Genomic DNA, 27,663 nt, shown 5'->3' on the forward strand with positions numbered 1-27,663 from the left:
CATGCCTATGATAAAAACATCTTTTGTAGTGTTGATGTTCATGCAGCCCCAATTTTTACTGATGTGTGTGTCATTACTCTTCTTATATTGCATTTGAATTCTCAATTCTTGCCCATGTTGTAACCCATTAATACCACTTAATTTTTTTTTTCACTTGTGTCATCCTAGATATTTATTTGCACTTATTACTACATTGCAAACCATTTAGAGTATGTGTTGTAGTGAAATAAAATTGTGAGTCCCGTGTCAACTCGTGTTCATGTTTCAACTTGGCAAGTGAATAGCAGGCAAAATGTGGTTGGGTTGTTTATCGCTGAAAGCCAATCCTTACTAGTTAAAATGCATTAAATGTTTTTGCGATATCACTCTAGCATCCTGAGGAATGCAAAAAAAGAAAGGATATTTTATTCCTAATACACATACAGTAAAGCGAGAGACTGAATAAATTGAAAGGTGTGGAGGTCAACCCGATTGTAGCATCCAGTTTGCTACCCTGTACTAAGGAGAGGGGGAAAGGAAAAAAGATGAGAATAAAAGTGTAGAGAAATATAGATGTGTAAAAAAAAGCGGGGCACATACAGTAAAGAAACATAATAATGTAAGTTTTTCTTCTAATCTGACAAAATGACAAATTCAGTAATTGTTATGGCTTATTACTGGTTAACCCAGCATGGTGGTTTATGGCAGTGGTTGTTTACTTCTGAGCATGAGGTTGTGGGTTCAGTCCCTGACCACTGCAGCCAAATTAAAGTAGGAAACTTATGGAAAGGTGCCTGTGTACTTAAATTTAGGTCTACATTAAAGTACCCTAAGTTGTCAGTATTTATCTCGAGTTTATAAACCAGGCAATTTTTATTCGCACCCATGCTTAAAGCAAGGATACAGAATCTTTATCTCAGCTATAATATCTGTCGGTGCAGTCAGCATAGGGGCTATGGGATGGGTCACATCACGTCTGATGTGGCAGCGAACACTGGCGGCCAGCATGCTATAAGGATAGACCAGCTGCTATTGCAGTAATTCGCTCCACATGACCTAAAACACCCCACCAAAGATTGCTGCCTCCTAAAAGCATAAAAGCATTGAAAATTTTGGTCTATACCCCCAGAAACAAGTATAATGAAAGTGGCAAGTTGTTTGTCGTGCAAACTAAGAATGGTTGGTGGGTAACCAACTATTGATTGTTCACAAACTCATTAGTGCATTAGGACACTAATTCAGACTTGGTGATTACAGACACTTATTAAGTATATCTCACTATAACCCATCTGTGTTCAAGTCACAAAAATCATGTCATGTGACATTTCGAGTGTGTTAAAATTTAAGGTAAAAATATTGCAGATGCCTTTTCAAGAATCGTAGTTTATGTAGCCTCGCTAGCTAGAATGAAGCTTTTAATATAACTCAATTTTTCCTGTCAAGTATTTCAGGCATGAGCATGTGAAATTTTACATCATCTGGGTGCTCAATAAAGTAAGCTAGAAAGTTATTCCGTTCTTGTTGTCGTAAAAAAAAAAGCACAAGGGTAGAATTTTATTGCATTAACTTGCTAGTTGTCCTATTCACAGCTTGCTGTGTCACCATGTTTTGCACCTCCATGAAAAACTTCTTAAGAATGGAGCGCTTGGAGCTTTTGGATACACCAGGTAGTGTGAACAAACTATCATCGTCATCAGACTTTATGATAAAGAGCTTTAGGATCACCGGGATTTTCACTGCCATGAACGGCACTGTGGAAGATTGGATATATGGACGTGCAGATGACCCAAGCAGCGGCGACAAGCCAAGCCCTAGCAGCGATACAGATAAAGGCATTTAGCAAGGATGCCCGCAGCTAGAAACCACATATCCCATCGTTAGGTATACATGGCATTAATAAAGTGTTTTCATACATGGATCGAAAATTGAATGAGAACATCCCACTTCTGTGGAAGGGCCACACCCCATCAAAATCGTGGAAAGAATATTGTTTTTACGAACGCTTGCAAATTATGTCGCACATACTGACTATGACTACGTTACATGCTGAAGTATTTTCGAGTATGTCTAGCATTTGGCAAAGTGTGTGTTTATGTACTATTAAAGCTGCTCAATTTTCATGCTCATTTATTTTTTTTTCACAGTAATGTAAGAAAGAGTAGCAACAGTCACTTATCAAAGAATCCCTAAGTCATGTCTATTCAAAAATCAGCAACAACTACTTCATTTTGAACTGTGTTAATTGTAAAGCTTACATGTCCCAAATGCGAATAAAATTCATGAAAAGTGTGGGTGTGATTTTAGGTAGATGAATTTTGTTATATTGAATAAAATGATCTGGAGAAATTTTATAATATTTATTAATTTCTTACTATCTCATAATAGGTAAATAATAGGTATCTTATAACACACAGAGGAAAAACTAAACTCTGTGTAAGACCTGGCACTCGGAGGTCTAAGCATGCTTTTACATTTCATAGATGAGCTATATTTGAAAAACTTCTTCACGACAGCAGTTGCAACCAACTGATGCTGCAGCCATATACACATCTCAATGGTGCATGGTTATATACTAAGAATAACCTTGCAACACACAAATATTAAACATTTGAAGACATGGAAGCAATTGTTTCAGTGACATAGTAATGATCAATTATTAATGACTTTAGAGTTTGTCTTTTGATAACAGAAGTCAAATTGATGGTTATTACCTTTTATTTTGGTATCTTTTAGTATTTAAACTAGTTATGCAGTTTTAATTTTATAGCACAGGCCTTGTTAACTTCACTGACCAAGCTTACCCTTTGCCTTCACAACTCAAAACAGATGGTGCTTACAGGTAGTGCCTGCGAGAAGTAGCAAATATAAGACCTTGTGCATGTGACTGAATATACTTAAAAACATCCATACTATGAAAAATCAACAGTGCCTGCAAAGTAACTTGTATGTCATTTTCAAAAGGTGAGAAGAGTGGTTAATAAAGGCAGAATTGTGAAATATTTTTATGAATATTACAAATGAAGACCCATCACTAGGGCAGGTGTGTTTTATTGACAAGTTTTCTTTCATTGAAGCATTACAATTATAAACTATCTAACAGGGTTGTCAGTTGTATCTGATGTCCCCCTTGTAAACTGTAAGCATGTTTTAGCGTAAGAGACAGAGGTTCAAATATCCCAAGTATCGTTTCAAATACACATCTCAGTAAAGATCTTGGGAAAAGTAGGAATGGTGCAAAATAAAAGGCAGTTCATTTTACCTTCAATACTTGCCTGCTCACCACTAACACTTGTTGCAGTCTTTTAATTCAAAATAATTAAATACAATTGTCAGGCTCAAGTTCCACCACTTGCTTTATTCTTGTTCATTTAACATTAGTGCTCAAACTTAAGACCCTAAATTTTGAGACAGAACACACATGCTTACACTCTAGAACTGTACTTCACACTCCATCTTCACTCAGCCTACTAAGTTGGTGTCTTGCCAATCGAAGCATTTTGTGAAAACAGATCAGCCTTTGGAAATCATGCTTATTTCCAATCATGACAACGTAAAACCATTCATGATGGCTACTAATGAAAGGCGTAGCCAGAACTTCATTTTAAGGGATCAAGCACCATACATGTATATATAAATACAAGCTATAACACTTGGGAGGGAAAGCTCAACCCCACTGACTACACTACCAACATGCACTACTAGAAATGTGTTCAACCTGTCCAGCTTTTATGTATTGAAGTTGTTCACATATTTCATTATAATGCACTCTAGTGATAAGGACCCTATTTTTGTGTAATGTTCAATCATCATATGAATGCATTTGTGTAAATGCCTGCTTTGTCCTTGGACAGCAGTATGTTCTAAATCTTAGCCGGGAGAGTGGACACTTTCTTCATACAACAATATATACATTGATGTAGCTTTTGTGGTAATACTCCACTACCAGAAATTCTAATCACTTATGTCCACAAGCAAAACGGGAGTTTCAAATGCACAGCCCGTGGCATCATGTGGCATTTTTTTTTACTTTTCTACATAGTACCCACATTATTTGCTTGCCTATTGCCATTAAGAATGCTTTATTAGGGTAAGATACAAAGACGGGACTGGTCTCAAGTATTTTTTTTCAAGAGGTAACTCCATGCGGTCACCAAGTCGAAGCATCATTGTGGAATGATGGAAGAGTCATTGTGGAACTTATATTTCATAATTCCCGTCCAGGTTTTTGTCGTTGTGGAAATCAGCCTTTTTGTTTTTTGAAACCTGATGTCAAATTCCCTTCAGAAGTGACCCATATACGGAATATCAGAAAGGTGCTGTTTCAAATGGTAATGTTAGGTGACCTTTTGTTCAAACTCTCTCCCTACTGCCCCCTGGCTTCCACCGACTTCACTGTCATGGCCCTTGAGGGACTGAATTTTGTGGCTGCGACCCTCTGGCTGAGGTGAACCTGAGACCCCTAAACATCTAATCTTGTTTTTCTACAGCGACATGACCTAAAAAAAAATACCAGAGTAGCTCCCAAAGAAGCTGCTTAACAGGCACTTGATTACTGGAATCTACATGCACATAACTGCCATACTCATTTCACGTGAAGTAAAAAGAGGAAGGGAATGGACACCAGCTTACAAGGGCAAATTTCAAAATTAATTTAATGATGTCTTCAGTCACACATAGACAGGTACATCAGCTTAGAAGCATCTATACAATTCACTCTTGCTGGTCTAGTCCTCAAGCACATCAACACTGTCATAGCCAACTAGGACATTGTAAAAAACTGTTCGGTGAAAACGCTCCTCAAACACTACAAATCTCTGCCACCTATTTTTCACCCTCAAGGTGCCCAGGTACTTCATGATTATAGGATTTGTGTCAGCATACAGTGGCTCGAGTGCTCCAGGCCTAAAGCTCAGTTTTCTTCGCAACCCTGGAAATACACCCTGGAAAACTAAATTAAACATTTGCTGCGATTTGTTGTAGTAGATACGTATTGGCACTGCCCTTAGGTAATAAAACGATCCGAGCATGTGCGTGGCGAGCACACAGACAAAGGTCATCTTCTGGGCAAATGTAACTTTTATAGAGCGCCCTTTGAAGGTTCCGGTTTTTGGCCAGGGATTAAAGGAGAAATACACGACACAGCAGACGACGCCGGCCAGGATGCCCGTTCCAGTGATACTCGCCAAAAGCATGTAGTTGTGCACCCCACTGGTGTACACAAGTAGGTCCTGAGCTGGGTTTAAGCCGTCGGAACGAGCGTACTCCTCGCGAGTTTTCTTCCTGAAAGGTTTCACAAAGTTTTTCCAAGTGCTGTCTCCGCGTACCTGACCGTGAAAGGGCTGCTGCAATATAATAACACACAATTTAGTGCACTACTTCCTACGCGACTTCGAACACCGCTATGTGAACGTCAAGCAATTTCGCCACCCAAAAAATTAGGTAACATGAAGATGCGTCTTACTTACAAAGTATCTTGGCTTTAGAAGTGCCAACTTTTTGCCTGCGCTCAGCAAGCACCATCTGAAAGCAAGTTTGTATTCGTTAATGGTAGTTGCAACCGACGCTCGGTTGCGGATTTCAAATTGTGGGAGAACAAATGTATGTTTTGCGCACCTTAACATGCTCGATTTCAGAACTCCTTGCTAAGTCTTCACTAAAATCCGTCAAATTTTTACTTTGACTATGAGTCTTAAGAAAACCGTTTGTCGCAACTTCTCAAGCCGGTCATCACAGCACGCTGTTCGCCAAGCACAAAAAAGAAAGGACGAAAGGCACGATCGCACACTGGCATAACACGTGCGCGCAACAGCTAGAAACATGACAAGAAAATGTAGTTGATGACTATGGCGGTTATGAATCTTGTGGTAGAGTGTTCTGTTTTGCTCACCATAACTTGTTGCAATAATAGGCGATAACTAGGATAAAAAGCCTTGAGTAGTACAATAAGAGTATTTATATTTTTTTATAAAATTAGTATAAGGCAGGACGTATTTTACATTGCTCAACGCATGAGCTGCTAATAGGGCGGGTAGTTTGAATGGTTTGAACCGAGTGTGGCGGCGACTCGTACACCTGGTCAACGCCTCCTCTTGGTTAATCCCTCACCAAAAAGAATCACAGACATGAATAGCAACCTAGCGCCATGGGAGGCCACCTTGCTAAACCCTGATCCTGACTGCCAGAACTGGCTAGTGGACCGGGTCGCGAGATTACAAAGGCGAGCAGGCAGACACCCTCCCTCCTCCCTCAAAATGCACTACTCGTGACCGGGTCATCAGATTTTGGTGGGGAACGAGGATGTAGCCAGGGGGTGGTGCAGTGGGCACTTCCGACCCCCCCCCCCCCAAATTTTTTTCAGCCATGGCACAGAGAGCGAAAAATTACCATTTCTAGAGGGTGCCCCTCCCGAAATTAAAAATCTGCCCCCCACCCCACCCCGAAAAAAAAGTCCTGGCTACGCGCGCCTGGTGGGGAGAGGGGTTCATCCTTTTTCCCATGAATTTTTTTTTTATTCTGCATATGCATAGGCCCCCATTCATACAAACGCACATACTAGTATTAAGATACAAGAAGAAAAAAATGGTTGACTCTCTCCAGAAAAATTATGGACCATCCCTGATAACATGCAAAGCAGCAGCGGTGCGCGCGGCATTGTTGACCCGGTTGAAACGGCCGTCGACACTGGTGCTGGATGAACCTTTTGAAGCGAAACTTGGTCTAGCGTTTACTCAAGTAGACGTTTCTTTGAAACGCAAAGACACGGGAGGCGGCTTGGGTTTCGTGTAAACTTACACATAGCAGATAAACAAGCCGAAAGAGTGTTCCACTCGATGTGTTGTCAAGCGTTGCGCGTGGTGGAGAGGGTGAAGCAAGAGATAAATGTTTTGCGAACGGGCGTAGTAGCAGCTGCGGGCGCTGCGGCGAGCGTGCTGCGGGTGAGGAAGAGAGTGACGTCAGCGCTCCTGCAATGGGAGCGTGACGTCAACGCGCAGCTGCAGCGTGACCTACTTGGCACCGCTCCAACATCTGCGGCGAGGGGAACGCGCAGTGGCGCGTTCATATGGACGCACGTACGTACGGTATTGTCGCAACTTCTTCGACACACGTTAGTCAAATAGCCGCTTCGCATCTAAACATTTCTGGCTACGCTCCTGGGACTCAACAGCAGCACAGCGAACACCCATGCTGAGTTATTCGGAAAAAGTTTGAGAAATAAAGTATCCATCACTACGTGATAGGGCACCACCTGCTAGCTCTACCTGCGACAGTTGAATCCGTCAAGGGGCAAACTCAATTTTCTTTTTTTTTTTTGCTCCTAGGAGTGCAGGGGGGGGGGGGGCAGACTAAATTCTGAGGGGGTGGGGGGTGGTACAACCCACGCTAGCGCATCCACTGGTTAGCTGGGACATTAATGGTTACAAAGGTACACATACATACGTCTTTTAAGTCGCAAACAATTATGCTCAAAATCGTTCCTTCTGTTATGCATGAGCGATCATGCATTTCACATGTGAACGGGAGCGCCCGCCAACTTCCTCTTAGACGAGTTTGTCCACAGCTTGGCGAAAATTTGCACTCTATCTTGGGCTTCCTTAGTGTGACATGTACATGAGGTTTTTCCTCGTTCTACATTTAGCCACAACGTACCTATATACGTGGCTGTAGATAAAAGGATCGAGTTGTTTATTTCCTTCCTCCATGTGGTTCTAGTAAATTTTACACGTATGCCTTAATTTTTTCGTATGATATTGTCACTTTTCGACACCCTATAGCTAGCAAATTCTAATATTCGTGCCAGTATAACACATTTTCTTTAGTCTTATTGGTGCAAGACTTTTCTCGTTGGAATGTGCACTAGTTTGATCACAGGCTCTGCATTAGCTTTGGCGTAATAAAACGCCTTATATGACCTAATAATGAATTAGACATTAATATAATGCAATACTTTAACCAAATTACCTAATTTACTTGAATATTTTAACTGACGTTCCAGATAAAGAGAATATTGGCCATACATTTGATGAGCTCTGTATGCACTCTATAGCCGCCGTGGTAGACCAATAGATACACGCTGTCCTCGGCTGCTGACCTAAGGACGCGGATTCAATCACGGTCACGCCGATTGAATTTCACTAAATGAGCGAAATGCTAGAGGCCATGTGCTGTGTAATCACTGCGATGCGCATCGAAATAATCCGGAGCCCAATGGTCTCTGTATGATCATGTGTGTGTCTGTATGCATGCGCGTATATATATGAGAATATGGAAAAGTGAAAAATTTCGGGATGATTATACACGGAGGTTATAGGGTTATACAGGTGTTCTGTGGTTATATGGTTATATTTGAAACCCCCCCAAAACCCCACCCCTGGCTACATCAGCGTAGCAAATCTCAAGCAGGCGCCACAATATATATCTGCTCTTGGATGAGGCAAACTGATGTTGCTACTATATATAGGCTTTGACAATCCGAATTTTGCCTTCACATGAGTGTACACCGCGTGCTCATAGGTGTTCTGTGGGGTGCGGTTTTCTACTCGAAACGTTGCAAACGTAGCCGTTTTGTAGCGCCATCACCAGAGCGCAGAGTTTGTACCCGTAGGCGGCGCAGTGATCTTTAGGCGGGAGAGCGCTGTAGAAGTACAGAGCGCACGTGTTCGCATATTCCTCTCTTCTTTTTGCGTGTGATTCTGGCCGCGCGTATATAAGTTCGCCGTCACTCGTAGGTTTCCGCTGTTCTTTTCAAGTTTCGCATCAGGTCTCACAATGTCTGCGAGCAAGCCAGCGTACAAAATCGGTAAGCATTATTTGTGTGCACCGATCGTAAAAACTCGCTTTTTGTAGTGAATATTTCAGTGAATGTTGTATAGTAGTTTGTGACTTTTCACCGCACCAGAAAGAAATTTTACAACAATATCATAGCCCCACTTCCCCTCTTCTGTCCCCCCCCCCCCCCCTATTTGTGTGTGTGTGTGTGTGTGTGTGTGTCTATTAACGCGCACATCATGGCCTTTCTTAAATCTTGTACTGGCCACTGGCAACTAATCATAAAGAACGAAACATAGAGTTGCCGTGAACTTCGATGCAGCCGCCTATGGTCTGCACACGTAAGTGATTCTGCTAACTGAACCAAAGCCGCTTGTTTCGTACCACTGGCGTGGTCCGCGCGATAATGCTTAGTCTGTAGTAATGCCGCTGTGAAAGCTCAGCGTTTACACTAATTCGTTAAGATGACTTCTCCCTTTCATAGAATGTTTAGCGGAATGAATAGCTTGCACATTTAAGTGATATTTTGGTGGTTGTCAACTTTTCTCGCCCAAGTTGTGATCATTCCGACCGCAACTCCTGTGCGCAATCTGGCCATCTATCTTGCCTTCATATATATATATATATATATATATATATATATATATATATATATATATATATATTATGAAGGTTTAACACGATGCATTTTCGAACGCTATCAAGCCCAGTTCGATCTACATTTCCCGAAAGCGCTTGACTAACTTGCGCAAGCTGTGAAATCCAATCGTGGTCGAGAAGTGCTTTCGCGATAGAAAGTACCGTAAAAAAGAAAGTAATAAAATGAATTTACCGCTTTTAAAAGTAAATGGTTGCAAGAGCAGGCTGCACTGTCGTCAGGAGCCACTTGTCCTGATGACGTATGGAAAAGAAAGAAAGGAAAAAAAAGGTGCATGAAGTTTAGTTAGTTTGTTGGGGTAATGTTGTACGTAGGAGAGATGACCTTTGGTGCAGCTGCTTGGATAAATAATTGTAGCATAGGCAGTAAGTAAAGAATTGCTTCAATAAAGAAAGTATAATGCGAGCTAACTGCAGTTCTATTGGTCCCTTATCACCCCCCGTAGTCTCATGATCAAGTGCAGTATGTACTGTTCATGATGTATGGATGTTGGGAGAGTGCTGTGCTGTCCTTGACGTAGGCACACCTTGCTACACAAGTTTAGATAGCCCACTTGTGCCCGATTGTTCTCAGCGGCACTCCCAGATTCTTGCCTCCAGTGGACGATGAGTGTCCTGGCAAGATAAAATTTTCAAGTGTCGTCTGTTTGCAGGCTGTCTGGCATGTGCTCGAATAAAGAAAAGACTATTCTTGCCCAGAATGTTGCCTTTACAAATAGAAATGTTGAAGGTATTTCAGATGGGGAGGTTCATCATGAATAGGTAGATGACAAATTTTTTTATTCATCTAAATATGTTAAAACACCTTGATGGCGGGAAAAAAGGAGGAATTAGCTCATAGGAACAACCTGCTTACACTTAAAAAAGAAAGAGGGGAAAACGTAACAAATATGGGAGGGGAAAGGAGGTATCACATCACGAACAATGTACGAGCACTACAGATGAGAGCCTAGGTCGGTGGTTGGTAAGAGTTCTAGTAAATCTCGAACCTCCTAGGTAGTTGATGCATGCATGGAACAAGAAATCATTGAGTGCTAATGGAGAAAGATTAATTTGTTGGAATTTGCTTAACAAAACACAGTGATAATTGCAGACAGTCGGGGATTTTATAATTAAACACTAAATGGTTCAGTGTAGGGTCTGCAAGCCAGACAGGAGAAGCTTGATGTACACTTCCGCCACTGAAAGCAATGCGCGACATTAACACATCCAGTATGTTACACTGGGGATGAAAATAAACTCAAAGCAATTTGGAAATTTAAAAAAAATTAATTTTGTATGATTAAGATTTAGCATGCAGATCTCTTGAAAGTGTTGACACCAACCAGCCAAGGCCTTTGACTATGTTTCTAAACGTAGAAGAGAACATGATTTATAAATCTGTTAAAAGGTTCTCTATTGAAAGTATGTGGTTGTATTACAACAGTGCAGTGTTGTGGAATGGGCGCTTTCATTCCATTCTGGGGAATTGCAACTTGCCGCAATTCCATTCCTTTCAATTCTTCGAGATGAAAAAACATAGACCATTCCCACTCCAGGAACGGCTGGGCAGTTCAGTTTTATTTAATTCCTGTAATTTCTCAATGTAGGAAAGGCATCTTGATAATTTTGTCAAGTTGAGAAGTTGACAGGTTATTGATTAAAGAAGATGAAAAGGTGTGCAAGCTGGTATACAAAAGCTTGCTGTGAACACGAGCATTGTGTCAGCGTCGATACGCATCACAACTTTTTCGAATAAGCTTCCAAGTTGCCGACGGCAACAGAATCAAAAACAAAGAAGTGAAGGTTGGGGAGACAGTAAGCAGCTGGGGTGCTGCTGAGAGGAAAAAAGAGGAAAAAAATCGCAGGGCGTAAGGGATGGCATGCCACAGCCGTAGTTCTGCACGATGGATACTAACGGCATAGAGCCGTGGTTACATGAAGAATATAGACAAACGGAAACTTCAGAGCAATATATATAAGTACAGAATGGTCGTAGGTGCGTTTGTTTATTTATTTATTTAGTTGTGAAAACCTTCAGGGTACATTTGTACATTGTAGAGGGGAGGGGCGCATAATATAGTTGGTCTGCAAAATAAGTACAGGAATATGTAAACGCATTACCATGAACATAAATATAATAGTAAATATTACATGCAAGGTATGTTAAAAGACAACTGAACTCGAAACAAAAAGAATTGTACCGTGCTTGTAATCAGCCAAGCCATTTTAAAAATACTGCTTTATTGTTAAATTCGAGTCTCTAACTTGTTATGTTTGAAGTTTGAAAAGCAGCTTGTAGAAAAGACATACTAGAAAAGGACTGAATTCTATTCTTATTCCATTTGTGCAAAAGGTGCTCAATTCCATTTCCATACCATTCTGGGGTCGCATAAATGTGGTATGATTCTGGAGCCATTTCAGTTCCTTAGTGGCAACTACACAACACTGCTACAGTGATACAAGAGCAGCAATATGGCCTTCTAGTAGGTTGAAATCTTAATAGTAATGTGTTTAAAAAACACTGAAATTTAAATATTAGAAATAACTATGCAGACCGTCACAAGACCAGCTAAGGCTGCTATTCCGCCATGTGATGTTCATCAACCTGTGATGTTGAGTTGAACTTGGATACACTGGCGTAATAGAGTAGTGGAATATAACTTTGTAAACGGTGAGTAAATAATTAGTGTAAATTTTTTAGAGCAAGTGGAACCATTCTATTTTACCTTTCTACTATTGAAAAAATGTAGCTATGACATTAAACTGCAACCATGAAAGCTCTGTGCAATCCTCAAATCGTTTGCGATGTGCAAGAAATACCATGTGCTGATATTTTGGGTGCATGTTTGTGAAGGTTCAGTGGGCAAGATTATCATTAACCAAAGGTAATTTTCTCATTTATGTTTGTTTATTATCAGCTATCACAACTTGTGGCTTGTATTGGTGATGAGGGCTTTAAAGTACAAAATTTGTTAGCAAGACAGTCTCTTGTGCTCCCCTAAAAAATCTTTACTTTTGATCATATTAAGTTGATCTGATCAACCCAGAAGTGCAGGGGACTCAACTTCTGTTTGCGTGAGTATTGAGCAAGGTTAAAAGTTAATAGTATGACCCCAGAGCTCTCCACTGTGATGTCTCTTGCAAGTCAAGTCTGGCACCTGTCATTTGATACGTTTTAACAAGTGTGTATACTGTCTGTAAAGAACATTTTAGCAGTTCCTTTTTTTTTTCTTGCCTTTGTTTTACGGTGGTAGATAAAAAGTTTATTTTGAATGCTAAAGCATTAATGGCACAGTTATTACATGGAAGGTGTTGCAAAGCTCAATCAGGTCATCAGCATACAGGTGGAATCGCATATACCAGCAACCAGTGGCCGTGCACCCTATATACTGGAAGAGAAAAGGTGCCCAACTAGTGTTTGATTTGACATAGCTTTAAGGCAAACACATGATGTTGTAATTTGTTTGTTGGCTATCTAATTGAAAGTATTATAGATCAAAAACAATTGCTTTATGAAGTTAATGTAGTGTAGCTTCTTGTTTAGCTTCCACAGCACTGCCTTCTAAGTATGAAGTGGAGTATGAACTTTGTCATATAGCTGTCGTGAGAAAGGGGAGGGTTTCTAGACACCTTTTTCTTTCGATTCGTTATTGTCACAGCTCTGAAGCCATACCATGTTGCACTGCTTCACAAATGGCATTCTTCATAACTTGCAGGGCAGCTGTAAAGTTGCAGTATACAAGTGCTAAGCTATCAACCTTGACTGCCCATTACGTCCAACCTGCTTCAATTGCTTGTGCTTAGCATACAGAGGGCTGAGAACAGTAGGGTGGACATGTTATCAGGGATTGTCTACCGCTGAGAAAAATTTGTCTAATTGTCGTGCAAATAAGATAATTCATTACATCGGTGGGAACGAGCATGCTTTTATTCCATGAAAAGGGAATTATAATTTTAACTTGACATTGATAGTCAACAAAAAATGACCGCTAGCGTCACCCAACAGCAAGGTGGTCAATCTACTGTTCGGACAAGAAATCCCCGCAGGTGGACTTATGTAAAACTGCTGCACGGGCGAGTTGGTTCATCATTAAGATAAATTTACCAGCACAAAAAAAAGACTCAACATTCAGGAAGGACACACACACACACACACACACACACACACACACACACACACACACACACACACACACACACACACACACACACACACACACACACACACACACACACACACACACACACACACACACACACACACACACACACACACACACACACACACACACACACACACACACACACACACACACACACACACACACACACACACACACACACACACACACACACACACACACACACACACACACACACACACACACACACACACACACACACACACACACACACACACACACACACACACACACACACACACACACACACACACACACACACACACACACACACACACACACACACACACACACACACACACACACACACACACACACACACACACACACACACACACACACACACACACACACACACACACACACACACACACACACACACACACACACACACACACACACAGCGCTGAACTCGCAACTGATTTATTCTTTCGAACGTAGGACCTTTTTGTGGGCATGCATCGAAACGGAAAGATAACATGAAGATAAAAAGCGATGAAAACCACATGACAACTGCTTTCCAAAAAAGACAATCAACCGAAGGTAATCGCACATTACAAAATTCCTATGCCGCATGTACGCCTTCGATATGAAAGTGAAAATATATACCTGATCCTAAAACCAACCGAGGAAACCAAATTAAAGCCAGATAAGACAAGGCAGCACACACACGAAAGATAAAAAAGATCTAACGTTAAAGACTAAAATGAAATATAAAAACAATGTGAAGCATTGACTAAAACTATTGAAAAGGCATCTGCCATAGGTAGCTTATTTTCTTATTCGAGAGGGAAATAAGAAAATAAGGGACTTTTTTTTGCTATAAAAACAAACATGTATAACTTGAAATTGTATTTTACGCGCTTGAGGCAGCTTTAGGTTGTGCCAGAGACTAATTTTTGCTTTTTTTTTCTCGCACGTTCAAAGTGGCGCCCAGTGGCACTGCGGGCGATGTGTTTGCTTGCCTGCATGCCTGCCAACAAACAGCAGAGAAACGAGAGCACAGCTTCTGCCGCTGCTCATAAGAACAACGAAAAAGTCTGTGCATGCCTTAAATGACCACTAAGATATTTGTTTTATTAATAAACAGAACGTGGTGAAGCCTGCAAAAACCGCACGTGGTTTCAGTTCTTGACTTTCACCGGAAGTACAATTGTCATCACCTCCACCGACCATTGTTCTGTTTTAAAATTAAAATTGCTTTAAAAATTTCTACACACTTTCCAGAGAAACTGCTGCTAGGCTAGACACTTCAGATGGTGTGCTTTTTATTAAGAAACAAAACAGAAAAGCAGTGAAGGATGGTACACAGTCCTTTCAAGGTGTGCCTTAGTCTCTGTGCCATGTTAAATGTTTCATTAGAAGCTTTATAAACTATCTTTTTGCGAGTGGAGCAAAAATGTAGAGAATAAAATGCTTTGTCATTATGGCACTGGGAATAGGAAGGAGAAGCAAAAAGAACAATTGGCGTTTTCGAAGGCAAAGCCAAAACAAGTGCTTCAGTGGATGAACAGCATGTTGGAGTTGGGATTGGAAGGGACCGCAGGTGTTCCAATAAGCATCCAGCTGAAACAGTTGCAATATGTAATCCGCTTTGTATGCTTGTTGCTTTTGGAAGTGATCGACTTCACTCGTACTCTGTGAGTCACTATCCTTTACAGCATTTATTATTACTACTATTATTATTATTAATTTAATTTTTTATTATTCATTTAGTTTCTCACTTCTGAAACAGGTGGCTTTTTGGCCAGCACAGGAACTTGCACAGGATACTGGGTGTATGACCCTGTGATAGCCTCATTCTAGACACCGCTTATATTGCAGACACATGTCAAGATACCATCTTGCTCTGCTTGTCAGGGTTGACTATTGTTTTTTATGTTTTATAGTCTGTAAAGATAGAGATGAGCACGTGTCTAGAGCTTGAACGGCCGTAAAATCCCGAGCAAGCGCCCCTCGCTTGTGGGAAGGGGGGAGCTTGCCTGGTTCTAGATAGTTGCGGCGGATCTCCTAGGAATAATGAATGCACATCCATGCTTTTTATTAAATGCTTTATTGAACATGCATGAATTCATTCATTATTTTCATTCATGCTCATTTGGTGAATATAAATAGTTAAAATGGGGGTATGGGGAGAAGAGGCCGCATATCTGGAATCTCAAAAAAAAAAAAAGGAAGGGGGCGCCTGCTTGGAATTTTAAGGTAGTTCGACAACGGATGAAAATGTACAGCAAACATGGATTTCTGCTGCGTGTTTATTGGGGTCATTACTGAAATGAAGGTATTGAATTAGTGTTATATGCCAGAGACATGCACTTGTGTATGTGTTGCTTCAGGGCAAATTTATTAATATTTTTACCTTTGAACTCTCAGTAATGATTCTGTAATGCAGTATTTATATGCATTTGAAATATTTATTCAATTGTTTTGGTGAGGTACAAGTTCTGGCTTGGAGATTATAGCACTTGCCTCATGAAACACCCAGAAAAGTTTTTTTTTTGATAGTACATCTTACCTGTTGCTGGAGCAGGCACTTATTTGATTTATTAATAGGTCCTTAATTTTATTTGTAGTGTTTGTTTGCTCCTGCTACAAATTTTTAGGCTACATAGCCTTCAAGTTAATGGGAGTATCAGTGCCCTCATTTCAGTTTTGTATTGTATGCTACTGATCTGCTATTTATTTCACTGCAGCTCACTGGATTCTCCTAAATGATGCGCTGCTTGTGTGCTTTCTGCCAAACTGTGCCAGCTGTGTTTCTGCTCAGCTGGTGCAAACAGGAAATGGGCACTCCTCTCTTTTTTGAGGCAGCTGTAATAAAATTTTACAAGTGTGTGACTCGGGAGGGGGGGGAAACGACAGTGTATTCCACTATATGCATCCAAACTGCAAAAATTTGTCACCGATCTGAAATTTGTGTGGCATGGAAAACTTGAAAATTTCAATTTTTCTGGAGGTGTTCCTTCCATTTTTAATACGTATATTGCCATGTGTATGCTGGATAGCGTGACCTTGCAATTCTTTGTTCTACTCAGTAATTTTTATTTGTTCTTGTTCTGACTGAATCCAAGGGTATGCAACATATGTAGATGTGCAGTAAAGCCCCTTCAATGCTTTTATCACAGGACCACAAAAGAACACAGTAGCCAGGAAATATGTAACATAGACATGCAATTGAAATTGAGAAAAAGTGCTTCTAAATAATAAAACTGACGCATGCACACAGCTGTGTCAGGACAATTTATTCATCAGTTTAATGGGCAGTAAACAGGCTCGAAGCTTTTTTTTACACCCCCAGACAAGCTTGCTTATTCGTGCAGTGGATGACGGCAATCACATTTTGGGAATACTACTACAGTGCTGCATGCTGCACGTATTCTCCATTTCGAAAAACAATTCCCGGGCTTCTTTCCTACGCCTTACCAATCCTCCTTGTGTGCACGGTGATGAAATCTTGCCCTTGTAGTGATACAATAAATACCCCTGACACTGAGCTTGTGGATTCGTCCTTTGCACTACGAAATGGCTCTTTTGCCTTGCGGTGATGCACTTGTGGCTGCACAGTCCGCATTTTAATTTTCCTATGCGGCCTTCTGCTGTTTTGCAAAGCCTTAGACTACCAACTCGAGTGGTATTGTCAGAATGTAAGCCTCCGAGATGGAGGTGTCTTGCAACTTAACCGCAAGGGGAAATGTGCATACCTAACCAGTTCCTCATATTCCTCGCAACGTGCTTGCTCCTCTCACCATTATGGCTTGCGCACATGTGGGGAAAGCCTTGCTCGGTCGTAGGTTGCACACCAATGATGTAATCGCTCATGTCATGTTACGTGCTGTACTGGATGTTGTCCCCTCTGTGCCACGAGAGAAAGGCGGTAAAGATGAGTGATAAACTGAAACCAGCCAGCACGGGTCGTTTTATACCCTGTAACTTCTTTAAGATGGATAGCAAAGACAGGTGCAGTATTAGTACTGCCATTTGCTTTGTTATTTTTAAGGCATACCAACTCTATATCAAATTTTGCAAGCTGCTTGAGTGGTGATTTTACTCAATGTTTAATGAATTTAGTGAGAGAATGCGAAGCCAGTCTAAAAATAAAAAATTATTTTGGTATTTTTATTTATGAAAGATCATTTGTGAAAAAGTATTTGCTTGTCAAAAATTCAAAACTCTTGTGGTTGTTTAATGTGCCCAGGGTGTTCTTTTGAATATAAATAATAATTGTAGACATGATGTTTCTTTAGGGAAAAGTTAAGATCTTTGATTAGAATTTTAAGGCTTTTTTTCTTACAGAAAAGCTTTCAAAGCTTTCGTAAAAAAAAATTTTGGTGGTAACACCATTCTTTTGCATAAAAAAGGGTGCACTTTATTCAAAAACAAGTCTCAAGAATTTGCGTTTGATAGCTGTAGTGGTTACTGAAAAAATATTCCTTTTCTTACGAAAGAAGTGTTTTTGAGAAAATACCATTTAAAGTTAATGCTGCCTTCTAGCTAGGATAAAACACTCTTGCTGCATTTTCTTTGTCATTGTTCATAATGTCGACCAAGTAAGGTCTACTTTGCGATATTCAGGTGAACTTTCACCTGCGTAATCAAAACAGAAATCTTGCCGAGCACTTTCAAAACCTGGCAGCACTTCCACTCACTGGTGGCATCTCGGCGAGTTGACTGTACACTTAAAGGTATTGCTACCCAAGAATTTTCACTTCTTGTGCCGGTTTAAGGAAAACCAAGGCATTGATGCATGATTAGTGTGTTCTTTAAACAGATCACAGCTTTGAGCCGCCCAAAAAGGGCAAGAATTGCAGAACGCACAAGCACGACGTTAGTTTAGTAACTGGAGAAACATGAATTAAACAAACTGTAATGAATCTGAATAACGGGACCGAGTGCTCCCGTTTATCACGTTCGCTTATAATACCGCCATTCAAAGCACTACCGGGTTCTCTCCTTTTTTCCTCTTTTACGGACGCAAACCTTCTTGCACTATGGACACCATTCTTTCGTACAAACCTGACTCCTCAGAGTCCACGACTTTGTCTCAAGCCGCTACATACGCTGAAGAATGCTGCCAACTGGCAAGACCATTCACAACCCAAGACCAAGGACGCCAAAAGCACCACCATGACGCATCAAATAACACTACTTCGTACGATCCAGGTTCACTCATCTGGCTGCATGTCCCTTCTGCTACACCTGGCCTTTCTACCAAGTTGGTCCCCAAGTATCACGGCCCTTATCATGTGCTACAAAAAACGTCACCAGTGAATTACCTCATTGAGCCACTGGAACCATCTTCTGACCAACGTCGTCGTGGCCAGCAAATTGTCCACGTCTCGAGACTTAAGCCCTGCTACGACCCTCCCGTGTTTACTTGTCCATAGGTCGCCAGGATGGCTCCTTATTTCGCGGGGAGTAATTGTAATGAATCTGAATAACGGACGCTCTGCTGGTAATGAAGAAGACGAGGAGGATCGGTGGCTGTAGTAGTAGCTCGCGCACGCCGCTTGCCATTAGCCAGACCTGCCTGGTAAAGCACATTTTGCCAAGCTGCGTCTGAACCTTTCTCGACGTACAACACCTCTATTTTAAAACTTTTGCATGCGAACTTAAGCTATCGCGACCCTCTCCAACTGAGAACTGAACTATTGAAATAGCTTGTTTAGCTGATTATACTACCATTGTAAGTGATTACGCATATAAATGCTATTGCGTGTCCTTACATTCACAACAAAACAGATGCTACAATGCCTCCGGAACTCTCGCCGTAAATAAGTGCAGTCATGTGGTCATGCGTATTTGGCGCCATTTTTAAATGACTTCCGTTATTCATATGAACGTGCCACTTCGTGAAAACTCTTGTCAAGAATGCTGGGATATCATGCCGTGAGAATTAAATAAACACATTTTAGTTTATTCGGCCCTCCATTCCTCCATAACAAAGAACTTGTTGGCAAAGTTCTTGTGGCAGCAGGTTCACATTGTACAAGTGCTCAGTTATTTCTCTACTAGAAATTTTAGATTGTGAGGTTGTTTTGACTGCGAGTCGTGTAAAAAATTTGACATTACTTTCGCGCCTATACTTTGAACAGCAAGGTCGAAAGCTGGGCATTTTTGTTTTATTTCTATGCTTCTCTTGATAAACTTGTCAGTTGCGAAAGCGTTCCAAGTGTCCACTTTTTGTCCTGTAGCTTGCGACACTTTGGAGCACTTGGATGACCTTGTCGAAGTCCACATAGCCAAAGTCAGTGACGTAGGTCTTTAGCACATCCATTGCATGACAGTTTGCAATGTATCAGGCAGGAATGTTGCAGAAATGATTTGCCAAAGAAGATTGTGATACACATGTGACTCTGTGGATTCTTTGCTTTGGCCAGATGTCAGAAATGTTATAGGTGGGAAAACGTATCGGTGAGAAATAAACAGGTTCTATTGTGTGCACATGTGTATGTATAAGAAAATAGAATGAAGCAGATGAGCAGAAATTACAAAATTCAATTTCATATTATGAAACATGCCTAAAGAATCACTCCAGCTCTAGGGTAATACATTCATAACTATGGTGGCTGAGATAATATTTAGTGATTGGAAAAGAATGTGATATAATGGGGGAAAAAAAAACTTTCTCCCATTTCAGGTTATGTATCTCTGAATAAAAAACAGTTTCTTTTTGTTGCTGTGGGTCAGTTACTTTCGGCGTGTGTTTTCATCATATATTTACGGGGCCATGTTGAGCGTAACTTTACAGCCAACTTGAGTTTTTCTCCCAGCTTCCCTGTGAGCCAAGCTGCAAGCAAACCTAACATTCAGTGTTGAGTTCTCACTTGAACCTCCAAACAGTGGGTCCCGAGTTCCACATACATTAGTTCTCTATTACCTTCGTTTGTACTGGTACTCTTTGTTGGTATCGCAATTCAAGTTTTTTTTCTATGGAGAGAGCTACTTATATGCGATGGCAGTAGAAATCAAAAGAGCTTACAATTGACACCAAGGTGTGCCACATGTAGTGGCAAGAAACACTGGATGCTTCACTAAACTTCTAATTGTAGACAGCATGAAAACTAAACTGTTGTTATCGGGCACTTTCACTTCAGTCTGTTTTCAAGCAGAAGCTCGGGTGTGCGCTGCTGTAAAAAGAAACAAAAGAAGCTACAAAAAGAATGTTGGCAAGGTTTCAAACAAAGTGGCTAATATATGCCTTTTCTTTTTTTTTAATGTGCCCACTGTTTTCTATATTATAAAGCAGTTGCAATAGATTTGCACCCTCTTTTGCAGCTGACATCGGCCTGGCTGAATTTGGTCGCAAGGAGATCATCTTAGCTGAAAATGAAATGCCTGGGCTTATGGCGCTACGTCGCAAATATGGACCGACGAAGCCATTGAAGGGTGCCCGAATTGCTGGTTGTCTACATATGACCATTCAGACTGCTGTTCTCATTGAAACATTGCTTGAACTTGGAGCTGAGGTAAGAAGGCTGTAGGGGGACCACTGGTTATCTATTTGTGTATAACCAAAGAAAAAAAAGTATCTGCTGCTGTAGGAAAAATTTGATCTCTATTAATAATTTTTGATAATTTCCTAGTATACCATTCCTCAATGTGAAGAGAAAAGATTATGGGGTTTTATTTGCTGAAACCATTATGTCATAAGATGCACCGGAGGAATAATTTTTATCAACATAAGCATTTTTGCATTTTGCCTTCATAAAAATACAGAGGCGGCATTTGGAATTGAACATGCGGCCTTGAGCTCGGCACTACAATACCATAACCATTTGTCTACTGCGGGAGGCCTTGCTTAAGATAGAGGAGAATGATACAACTATAGAAATTTAATATCAAGGAGAATAATATAACTATTGACCCATTCCATGTTTGTAAACACAGGTAGGCTGATGTCGACATTATGGGTAAAATTATAGCGACGTCCGCACGTAACTTCCTCCATAAGCGCTGAGGGCTGCGATGTGCGCCAACAAAACGACGTTGTGAGACGCCATAAGCGCTGAGGACTGCGATGTGCGCCAACAAACAAAAATAAGTTGTGAGACGCGACGCAGCTCGTCGGCATACCATTTTTTTCTTCTCGTTGCTTGACTGAGAACACCACATGCACTGTTTAAAGCCGAGCAGAAACTGCGGTAGGCAGAGCGTCTTTTGCCTACCAAGACAGTGCCACCGCATTTTCGTGGTGTAAGTCCGGTGGAATTTGTCTATAGAAATGAAGGCGGGCATGTGGCTAGTAGTATAGGAAGAACTATTGTGGACATAGGGCAACTGGATGGAAAAATAAGAATGCGTAGGACAGTGTTGGATGTCATCCATGCTGGTGCTTTACTCTACCAACTAAGTATGAATTCTCATTATTTTATTTTAAGTATCTGGGAAGTCACTTGCAGAATTTTTAATTGTTCTGGCTAAAATGTCAGTCTCAAATGCAATGCAGTTCTGTCATGTACAGTGTTGCCGCAAGATATGTGTTCTTACTGGCTCTTGTTTGGAAATTGAAGTAGGCAAGGTTCACTACTCTTGCCATAAAAACTTTTCTGCAAGCTTCCATAATGATTCAAGGCACTCAGCTTGTTTGGCAGTGGAATATAGATGAATTGTTTCATGTTTACAAGTTTTGACTGTGATACTTTGTCACTCTTGCGTAAGTGAGAAGAAGGGAAGAAACTTTAGTATGTTAAGTAATGCTAGGTGGCTTGGATTAGTTCTAAAGCTTCCACTACAACTAGGTGAAATTGCAGTAATATGTAAAACAGCTTGATCCTTAAAATAAAGTACTCTATATTCTCTACCTTTCTGGTTTTTGCTTTCTCGGTACTCAACTACCATTTTCATGTTTGACTGACTTCATGATTTTGACATCAAATATTGCCTTGACAGTTTCACTTATTGAATTAAATGCAGCATTTGTATAATTAGTTTATAGTAATTATTTTTTATTCTTTAGGTTCAGTGGTCAAGCTGCAACATATTTTCCACACAAGATCATGCTGCTGCAGCCATGGCCAAGCGTGGTGTTGCGGTTTATGCATGGAAAGGAGAAACGGAGGAGGAATACATTTGGTGCATTGAGCAGGTATGAAATGTATGGCTTGTAATAAACAATTTCATTTGTTGTAAGGCATTGCTAAGAGCTTATCTTTACATAATTAAAATTTGGTCTGTCCCTTCTGTCTCTAGTATAGTTACAGCAGTGACACACAAGCATTTGTGTGTTGCTGCTGCAGAACTTTACACGGAAGTACTGTCAGCTGTACGTTATGTGGAAAAGCTAATGAAAGTCTGACATTAACTGTTAAAGGAGTATAAAACAGAATTACTCTGTGAAAATGTTTGTATGACTTGTTTTCCTCTGTACTATACTTAAATATCTGACCAAGCATCGGGCAAAATTTTTTTTTAAATGTGGTCTGAAAGGGCCCCCAAACCACCTCCGGCATCTTTTCACACTCTTCAGATAGACACACATCATGTACACAATGCGGTGATCATCACAGCATTCTGTACATGGGACATAATGTTTGCTATTCATATATTTAGGCCAGTGTTGCATTGAAATGTGAAAATGTTCCCATTGCACAGAGAATGGATTCCAGGACCTATTTCTGGCAGCATACACCACTGAGGTGTCCAATCTGCCACAAAGAAGTGGTTGTTATGCCCATACTATGGCGTCTTCGTCAGCTTCATGGCTTTTAATCTACTAGTGTTGACATCATTGCTATGTCTTATTTTCCTGTTTGCTTCAAAGCTGTAACTGACTTTGCTCTAAAATCAACTATTGACATTCTCATGTTGCTGTTGCTGCCATATTAGTCTCCTCACAGTAATTTCACATTGAGGAAATATTCTGATGTTTGTGGGGTCAATGAAGTGGTGCCGACATATGTGGTGCAAGCGTGGCTTAGCCAGTTCACCATTGACTGTTGGAAGCAGCGCGCTGCAGTTGAACAAGATTTGTGGTAGAACTCAAGTTAGGGCGCACATGTTTGACAGTGGTCATCACTTCTAATAAAAATTATTGTTTGTGCATCACTTTCGCCCCGCCGCGGTGGTCTAGTGGCTAAGGTACTCGGCTGCTGACCCGCAGGGCGCGGGTTCGAATCCCGGCTGCGGCGGCTGCATTTCCGATGGAGGCGGAAATGTTGTAGGCCCATGTACTCAGATTTGGGTGCACGTTAAAGAACCCCAGGTGGTCTAAATTTCCGGAGCCCTCCACTACGGCGTCTCTCATAATCATATAGTGGTTTTGGGACGTTAAACCCCACATATCAATCATTGTGCATCACTTTGCTTTAGTGGGCATTATTTTGTCTGGTTTAGAAGCTGTAGCTCATGTTAAAATTACTTGTGTCTACTACGCGATAGTTTACCATTCGTGCATGAGCTTGTGCATACCTCACCTGCTTCAGTCACTTGTGTAGCAGGCGGTGTGCCTGCAGAAATGCTGTGAATTTTCAGCACCTTGCATGTAGCATATATTCTATGCCCTCATAGGCTAGTGCATTGCCACAGCCTATGGAAAGAATGGGCTGGTGTGGCTCAGCAGCAGAAGCTCGTAGCCCAGATGGACAGTTTCATCAGCAGAAAGGGATAGTGCTTTAAACAAGCAAAGGGTCACTTGTAACAATGCAGTGTACATGTGCCGTTCAGACGAGCATAATACAAGGAGGAGAAACTGACCGATGTGAGACAAATGAGCAGCACAGTAGACTCTCAATAATTCAAACTCTGATAATTAATACTTTCAGCTAATTCAAATAAAATTAAATTTTTTGGTTGGCCCTCTATTTTTTTTTCAATGTATTTAAAAGACTTTTAATTCAAACTCTATCATTCGGATAATTCATACTTTTTGCAGTTCCATACCAGAAAATATCCGCTGCTTTTCCACTACTGTTTAAAATTTGTGTGCTTATATAATCTTAACAGTCTAAAAATGAAAAATAAGCACCTCGGACAGTTAAGGAAAAAGGCTTTGCTAGTAAACAAATGTTTGAAACAAAGCACACGCATGATAAACTATGATAAACTGGTATAGAGAGCTTTGTGCTGAAGGCATATACCCATAGCAAAGAAGCAGTTGGCAATTCACAATTTCTTTAAAAGGTCTGATCAAGAGTAAATGGTCAATAAACTTGCGGACTTTACACCTCTGCTTTCTGTTCACTCCGTGCAGATAGGGCTTGAAAACAATTTTAAATGCAATAAAATCAATGCCTAATCATAATGTGTGGTGTCACCTCACCCATAGTCATCTACCTGAGAACTTCTAATAATTCAAACAAAGTTCAGTGGTCTCCTTGAGTTTGAATTAACGAGAGTTGACTGTATTTATATTGTCAATTAAAAAATGCGTTTAGCTTTGCTATTATGGCATCATTTTGTAAACTTGCTGCGACTGCATGTTCCTTGTACTCTTACACAGTGCTATAGCATAACCACTTTTGGATTTTTGGGTGGTTTAGCAGCGCGTTAATGTGGCAGGAATGGCCAATTTAAAAGCATAGTACATTATTATGTGTGCTTTGACTCCTAGAAATGTAAAGTATTTGAGGAAAGGAATTTGTCCAGCCACATCAATGCCGATTGAGGAGGAAATGCAGGCATTCAAGCACAAAATATTGTGCTTCTGGCATTTCCCATAGCTTGTGTGCCCTTTTGTAGTCGAAAAGAATAAAAATTATATCTACTCGTATTGCATAAGATGATTGCAATTTCATCTGATAATGTCAAGAAATAAAAGCAGTGGACAGTGGACTAAACAACGTACTTTATGCTGAGGAGTTACTACCATGTAATTTGAAAATGGTGAGCCTCTGCACAGGAAATGCCATGCATGCTTTGCTACGACTGCGAGTTATCTTGTACAACAGAGTTGTGCCCAGTGCCATGAGTTGAGCAGGACACCCGACCACGCGCAGTTTTGCCTCCTGAATAATTCTTGCTCTGTGCTTTTATCGCACTTGTTATGGTCCACAAAAATTGTTGTTACTCTGCTTCACAAGCTGTTTCATGTATATTCGAGCAGCGAGCATACCTTTTTTTTTGCAAATGAAGATTCCATTGCCACTGAATATTTTTCTTTGTGTGGCTTTTTGCAGACTTTAGTTTTCCCAGATGGCAAGCCACTCAACATGATATTGGATGACGGAGGTGACCTAACGGCTCTTGTTTCTACCAAGTATCCCCAGTACCTTTCTGGTATGTACTGTTCAGGAAACAGTGTCGCGAACTTGGTTGGCTGTTCGCCTACTAAAACTTTGCTGCTTGAGCACTTGTCGCATGTTTTGCTTCAGAGACAGACTTAATGCTGTGGCAAACCAAGTTGAAAAAGGCAATCAATATTTTTACTCAAATAGCAGTGAAATATTGTGAATATAGCATGAGCAGCAGGCATTTTATTGCAACATCATTTGTATGGACACTTCAGATGCATTTTTGCCATTGCCATTGGCATCACCACGAGGTTTCACATGACGTCCATAGGCGATAACATAGCCCCGCACGCCATATGTCTTATGTGGGAGGGAAAATGTGCATGGGCAGCCTACAATCGCAGCTCATATGGAGATTAAACATGCTGGCTGTCTTTTGGGACCTTTTTATCAACACAGCCATCTTGTGAGCATTGTGCTGCATGGCAAGTGTATGAGGCCCTTTCAGTGAATTTATCCCTAATGATATTGGGAACAGATAGAACTGTAGACATTTTTGCTGATGCTTGAAGAGGAATATTTTTCACCCAGGTCAAGTAGTAGTTTTACAGAAAAAAATGATCATCAAATGCGGATTGAAATGGCACAGAATACCATATTTTCGCGCATATAACCCGCATCGAAAACCCAAAAATTTCAGTGGCAAAGGGGAGGTGCGGATAATATTGGGGTTTTTCCTATAGTGCTGCTTCACAGCAATGTGTGTTGTGCTGTGAAGCCCCTTAACAGTGTAGCGAAGGCTACGGAGGCGGTTTCCGCAAATTCGTGTTGCTCCGCAAGTAGCACGGCAGCTTGCGACCGATTTTGGTTTCGCTTGCTTGCATCGTTGAAGCGTTTAGAAAAACATTTGGGGAGAGACAATTCGATTGTTCAGTGTAAAATCTCACTGTCACACCACAAGTATATTTTTTGGACTTTCGCGGCCGCTCAGTGACCCTCCACATGTCCCTACGTCACGGACGCCATGTTTACTTTTGGAAAGGGCTTGCCGAAAAGGTGGTGCTGTCTAAGAAAGTTCCATAATAAATAAAGTAAGTTCCATAATAAATAAAGCAGTATTTATTTCAGCAAGGCAAATGAGATATTATACTGCCCATAGAGATATTATCAGTAAATTAATGTACTACTTTTTGACGCGGTAGCAGGCATGCATTTCAATTCTGTTGTTTCCAGGGTGCTGTTACAGTGTACTAGAAGGGGTAATGCTGTCAAGTTGTCGCCGAGTGTGAGCGCTCTTTACCTCGCTGATACCGCTAGTTCTCCACATCTCGACCCATTCGCCAAGCCTAAGTCGATCTGTTCTGTCACCATGAGTAGCGCACGGCGGCAGGCCTTCACAGCACAGCAAAAGCTATTGCATAGTTATATTGTTATATAATGGCTTGATTTGACATTGTTTTGATTGTCAACGGCACTGGCTGTCATACTGAAATAAAATGAAGACACATTAAAAGTTTTTTTTCTTTTTTTCAAGGATCAATGAGGGGTGGGTTCATTATGCGAGTGGGTTCATTACGCGAGTGAATACGGTATATCATAGATGCATCCACTGTGGAGTGCCGTGCTTCTTGAGTGAAATAAACTAGGGTAACCTTCCATGTGAATCGATCTCTTCATGTTGACTATGATAATTCTTTTAATTATTCAGATACTTACAGCGCCCGATTGGCATTATTGTAGGGGGGAAATAAAAAAAATACATAATACATTACAGGTGGTATACAACAAAAGGTAACATAAGATCAGCAATATGTTGAGATTACAGATGACATGACATATGTACAAATAACACACGCACGCACACACATGCACGCACACACACACACACACAGGCCCCGCCACGGTGGTCT

The 27,663-nt window shown here is 40.9% G+C and overlaps 2 protein-coding genes across 3 annotated transcripts in view; one reads left to right on the forward strand and one right to left on the reverse strand.

Moving 5' to 3' along the window:
* Positions 1 to 4,604: 4,604 nt before the first annotated feature.
* LOC119176474 (uncharacterized) lies at positions 4,605 to 5,782 on the reverse strand. The gene is made up of 3 exons (XM_037427770.2): positions 5,593 to 5,782; positions 5,445 to 5,499; positions 4,605 to 5,321 (listed from the first exon to the last, which is right to left on the reverse strand). Exons 1-3 carry the CDS (start codon positions 5,598 to 5,600, stop codon positions 4,704 to 4,706), a joined length of 681 nt encoding a protein of 226 aa, XP_037283667.1. The 5' UTR covers positions 5,601 to 5,782; the 3' UTR covers positions 4,605 to 4,703.
* Positions 5,783 to 8,601: 2,819 nt separating this feature from the next.
* Positions 8,602 to 27,663, forward strand: part of Ahcy (adenosylhomocysteinase) — a 37,228-nt gene continuing 18,166 nt past the window's right edge. Inside the window, exons 1-4 of one of the 2 annotated variants that reach the window (XM_037427767.2) lie at positions 8,602 to 8,776; positions 20,862 to 21,052; positions 22,543 to 22,671; positions 25,700 to 25,799. In XM_037427767.2, coding sequence (XP_037283664.1) covers positions 8,746 to 8,776; positions 20,862 to 21,052; positions 22,543 to 22,671; positions 25,700 to 25,799 — 451 coding nt within the window. In that variant the 5' untranslated portion in view covers positions 8,602 to 8,745. Of the gene's footprint in view, positions 8,777 to 9,058; positions 9,087 to 20,861; positions 21,053 to 22,542; positions 22,672 to 25,699; positions 25,800 to 27,663 lie in introns of those variants that run through there. The other variant, XM_075877728.1, reaches the window with a different exon arrangement.

Source organism: Rhipicephalus microplus, chromosome X (genome assembly GCF_043290135.1).
Source record: "Rhipicephalus microplus isolate Deutch F79 chromosome X, USDA_Rmic, whole genome shotgun sequence".
Taxonomy (NCBI): domain Eukaryota; kingdom Metazoa; phylum Arthropoda; class Arachnida; order Ixodida; family Ixodidae; genus Rhipicephalus; species Rhipicephalus microplus.

Excerpts from the sequence above, each read along its gene's own strand:
- LOC119176474 (XM_037427770.2), bottom strand. Across the intron at positions 5,322-5,444 it reads TTCTAAAGCCAAGATACTTT|CAGCCCTTTCACGGTCAGGT; the intron begins GTAAGTAAGACG and ends ATTATATTGCAG.